This window comes from Arachis ipaensis, chromosome B5 (assembly GCF_059453495.1).
Source record: "Arachis ipaensis isolate K30076 ecotype BB chromosome B5, ASM5945349v1, whole genome shotgun sequence".
Classification (NCBI taxonomy): Eukaryota; Viridiplantae; Streptophyta; class Magnoliopsida; order Fabales; family Fabaceae; genus Arachis; species Arachis ipaensis.
The window spans coordinates 135,335,804-135,339,724 of record NC_142440.1 but is presented as its reverse complement, the minus strand read 5'-3'; the positions used below and the strand labels follow the sequence as shown (position 1 = coordinate 135,339,724).

The 3,921-nt window shown below is 37.4% G+C and overlaps 1 protein-coding gene across 1 annotated transcript; it reads left to right on the top strand.

Annotated features, from left to right (window-relative positions):
- The first annotated feature begins 1,710 nt into the window (after window positions 1-1,710).
- LOC107644046 (uncharacterized) lies at window positions 1,711-3,403 on the top strand. Its single transcript, XM_016347825.3, has 4 exons — window positions 1,711-1,976; window positions 2,114-2,219; window positions 2,836-2,984; window positions 3,073-3,403. Exons 1-4 carry the CDS (start codon window positions 1,836-1,838, stop codon window positions 3,166-3,168), a joined length of 492 nt encoding a protein of 163 aa, XP_016203311.1. The 5' UTR covers window positions 1,711-1,835; the 3' UTR covers window positions 3,169-3,403.
- Window positions 3,404-3,921: the final 518 nt, after the last annotated feature.

Sequence of the window (3,921 nt, the reverse complement as noted above, 5' to 3'; positions counted from 1 at the left end):
ATAACATTATGACATGTGGCACAACTATCCACATCAGTATGCCACGTGTCACTGGTCACTACATCATCATATCATTACACATGGCCAAATTATGGAGTGACACGTGTCACTTACCATCTACGTCATCCAACCATGTCATCACATCGTTAAGGAAAAATGATGCACTTTTCTCAATCTCAGGGACGTAATTAGTGCAATTGGAATCTCATGGGTGATTTTAGTGCACGATGTCAATCTTAGGGACCATTTTAGGGTTTAACTCGTTGAACCACAATTAACTAATTAGACTAATAAACTAGTAAGTCAATAACTAAAACGATTCAATGACCAGTCCAATTTTTAGAACTGGGTAAGACTTCATAAACATCTCTCCATTATAGAGCATTGAGCATTCCTTTAGATAGTGTTTGTTTGTAGAGACTGGAACTGTGACTGGGAGACAGAGACTCAGTATTATGTTTGTTAAGCTAGAGACTGATACTTAAATTTCTGTCTCTGCCTTCAAAATTTCAGTATTTCAGTACCTCAAAAAAGTAGGGACACTGGAGACAGAAAATTTTAAAGACAGGGATAGAAATTTTAATTATAATTTGTACCTAAATTACGCCATTCTAATTCAATAATTCCAACATTAACCCTAATGTAAATCAGAGCATTCTTTGTTAACCCTCGTAACTCCATCTTCTCATTCTTCTTCAAGGTCATCACTGCAGCCTCTGAAGCACTATTTCAAGAACAGCCACCTCGTCGCTGATGGCCTAGCCACCACTAGGTAAGTGATTTGCCGCTTTCAAGTTCATCTTCGTAGTCTCCATCTTCTCATCTCCTCGTTTTCTCCTTCATAGGACAATCGAAGAACGAAACTGTCGCCTCTCCCCGATTGCTATCAACGTCAACCACCAATTCGTCATCCTAGTTGCTCTGACCCAGGTTAGTTCTATACAAATATTGTTTAATTTACTGATTCCTTTCATTAAATGTTCTATCACAAATCAAAAAATGTGGAATTCACAAATGCTATACCAAATTATCAACTTTGAACTTCACAAAATTAATAAGCAAATAAGGTAAATTGACAAAGAATACCAGGTCCGTTGAGAGAGAAAGAGCAGAGGCCAAAGACATAGCTTCGAGATGGTGGCGACGCAAATCCACGGGTGCACAAACAGCGGCAATGACACAACCCTCGGGAAACAACTGGCGTCACGAAAGTGAACCGATGGAGAATTGGAGATGCGCCGTCATCGTTCGAGATCCTTGGAAGTGCTACCAGCGGCGGGTAAGACCGGAGGATTCCTTCACATGAAAGGAGAGGAGAAATGGTAGAGGAGAGGAGAAAGGGGGTTAGGGTTGTACTCTGAGAAAAATCAAATTGGATTTGGGAGTTAGGGTTGTATTTTAAAATTAAGGGTATTTTTGTAATTTTAAGTTTTTTAGTCACTACTTTTATTTCAAACCAAACATAATACTGAGATATAATTCAGTCTTGTATATTTCTACACCAAACACAATACTAATACTTATTTCTGTCACTGTCTCTCAGTCTCTGTCTCTCAATCTCAGTCTCTCAGTCTCTCTCGCAAACAAATGCTACCTTATTTTTGGTCTTGCTTTGGTTACCAAAATTTGTATTGGGCCCAGCCCAGTTATGGGCCCATAATGAGAAGCTTGAGAAGAAGGTTGGGGGTTTGGCGAAGATTCACTAGAAGAGTCTAGCTTCGGTTGCAGTTGTTGTTGCAGGCTTGCAGCTGATTCTAATTGCTATAGTCATTATTATAGTTTCAAATTGTAGTGCAGATTCATCGACTTCACAAATAGCTTTGAAATTAGTTAGAATGGAGGAGGTGAAATCTGCAGTGGAGGAGCACATGGATCTCATGGCAGATCTCATCCAGAAGCTCTCTTCCGAGCTTCGTGCCGGCCTCCGCCCCGCCTACGACAACTTCATCGGCTTCTTCCACGCCATTGATTGGAAGGTAAGTTAATTCAGCAATTGAATTCCAAATTTGTGTGGATCTGCATGTTAATTAATTAATAGTGTGAAATATGGATTTGTTGATCCTGTTATTATTTCTATCCAGTTAGTTAAGACGGTTGGTTGGTTGTGTCTCAGGAACCATGGTTGATTGGTTTGGCTGGGTTCCATATAGTGTTGCTTCTTGTGACTATCATCACCAGGAGGAAAACTAACTTCCAGATGTGTTTGTTCCTTCTCACATGTATGAATATGATCTGTTACCTTTCATGTAGTTAGCTATAGCTTCTTTCCTATTCATAGTGTGCAATTTTTATGTGAAATTCAGATTACTGTTTTTCATTATGATTTGATTTTTGATTTCATGTGTGCAAATCCTTTTTCTCTCTTGTCGTATTTGCTTTGATCATTGTGAACATTTCTAAACTTGTCATATAAGGGAGAGGGCCTACCGAACTAGATATATTTGTTTAGGATGATCTTAACCAGTAACCGGTGGTGAGTGATTCTGATATGAAATATCATTTTGATTGTTTTATCTACTAAATGAATGTAGCAACAATGCAGCAATATGTTTAGGACTTGGGAGTATGACAGTGTTGTAACAAGTTATTAAGTAGGTGAATCATTGATATTTGAGCTTAAAAAACTGAGATGTCTAGTTATGTAATATTCATAAACATCTGTGTGGAAGTCACTAAATCTTGAAGATATCAATGAATCTATCCGTGATTTGTAATTCCATTTAAACATCTTTATTATATTCATTTGAGACATCTCCTTGTGTGGTTGAATGGCAGTCTTGATATTCTTGAATTTCTCTCCATGTATCATTTCTTACTGAGAATGTTCTGATGCAGTGGCCGGTGTATATCTCGCTGAGAGGCTTAACACTGTTCTGAGGATGAACTGGAAAAGCTTCTCTAGTCAAAACTATTTTGATCCAAATGGATTATTCATGTCAGTTCTTTGGTCGGGGCCCCTTCTCATCATTGCTATGATAATTCTGGTTAGTATTTTCCATCACGTAACTCATTTAAATGATGGTCCTCGTTTCTTATTCAATACATTGACCTGAAGTATCTTGTCTCTGGCAGATCAACACACTCTTCTCCTTGTGTTACTTGATTGTTAGGTGGAAAAGAGCTGAACTAAGACATCGTGCAAGGATTGCTCATAGTAAGGAGGAATAGTTGTTCATACTATCTTTTTTTGTCTTCTAGATAAACTCTTAAGGATTTTGTCTCATTGGTCGTAGAGATGGATTTTTTTTTTTTCCTTATTTAGTGCTCATTGTTATAGACCTTCGTTTCATGTATACTGAGTTACTGACTACACTATTCAAAGGGGAAGTGGGGTAGATTTTTACCCCTTTTAGCTCGTGTTCATCATAACATGGATAATCAAGGATGACAACCATTTCCTTTATATTTTTTTGTTTCCTTGTTGAGAGCCATTCACTTATTTTTTCTTCAATACTAATGCCATTGTAAACTTCGTCTGAATTTGACTATTGGTTGACTCTTAAATTTTTTGGAATATCTAAGAGTAGGGCAAATGCTGTATGTAAATTTGTAATGGTGCATCGGTGTATAAGTAACATTTTGACGGCAAGGGCGTTCATAACGAAGCATGCATGAGAATATTAGTTTTTTTGAGTGAAAATTCGTGTTGTATAAATCATGAAACAATGCAAGGAAATGTACAGGATAATGCAACGTGTGAAAGAGCTAAAACTTGAAAGAAACGTAAATGAGATTAGTTGTTCCCTAATACTTATGGAATCATAGCTACTTACTATTGAATCTTCATGTTTGATTGTACAGTCAAACAACTTGCAATAGTATAATACACAAGGAAACAGGGGAGATGAATTCAGTGAAGAAGATCATATCCAGCTCAATCCTTTTATGTGCATAGTTGCACTTGGATATGCTCGAAAGAAT

Bases quoted from the DNA above. Each gene is read 5' to 3' on its own strand.
- LOC107644046 (XM_016347825.3), top strand. From the start codon at position 1,836: ATGGAGGAGGTGAAATCTGCAGTGGAGGAGCACATGGATCTCATGGCA. The intron at 2,220-2,835 runs GTATGAATATGA...GTTCTGATGCAG, and splicing joins GTGTTTGTTCCTTCTCACAT to TGGCCGGTGTATATCTCGCT. The intron at 2,985-3,072 runs GTTAGTATTTTC...TGTCTCTGGCAG, and splicing joins TCATTGCTATGATAATTCTG to ATCAACACACTCTTCTCCTT.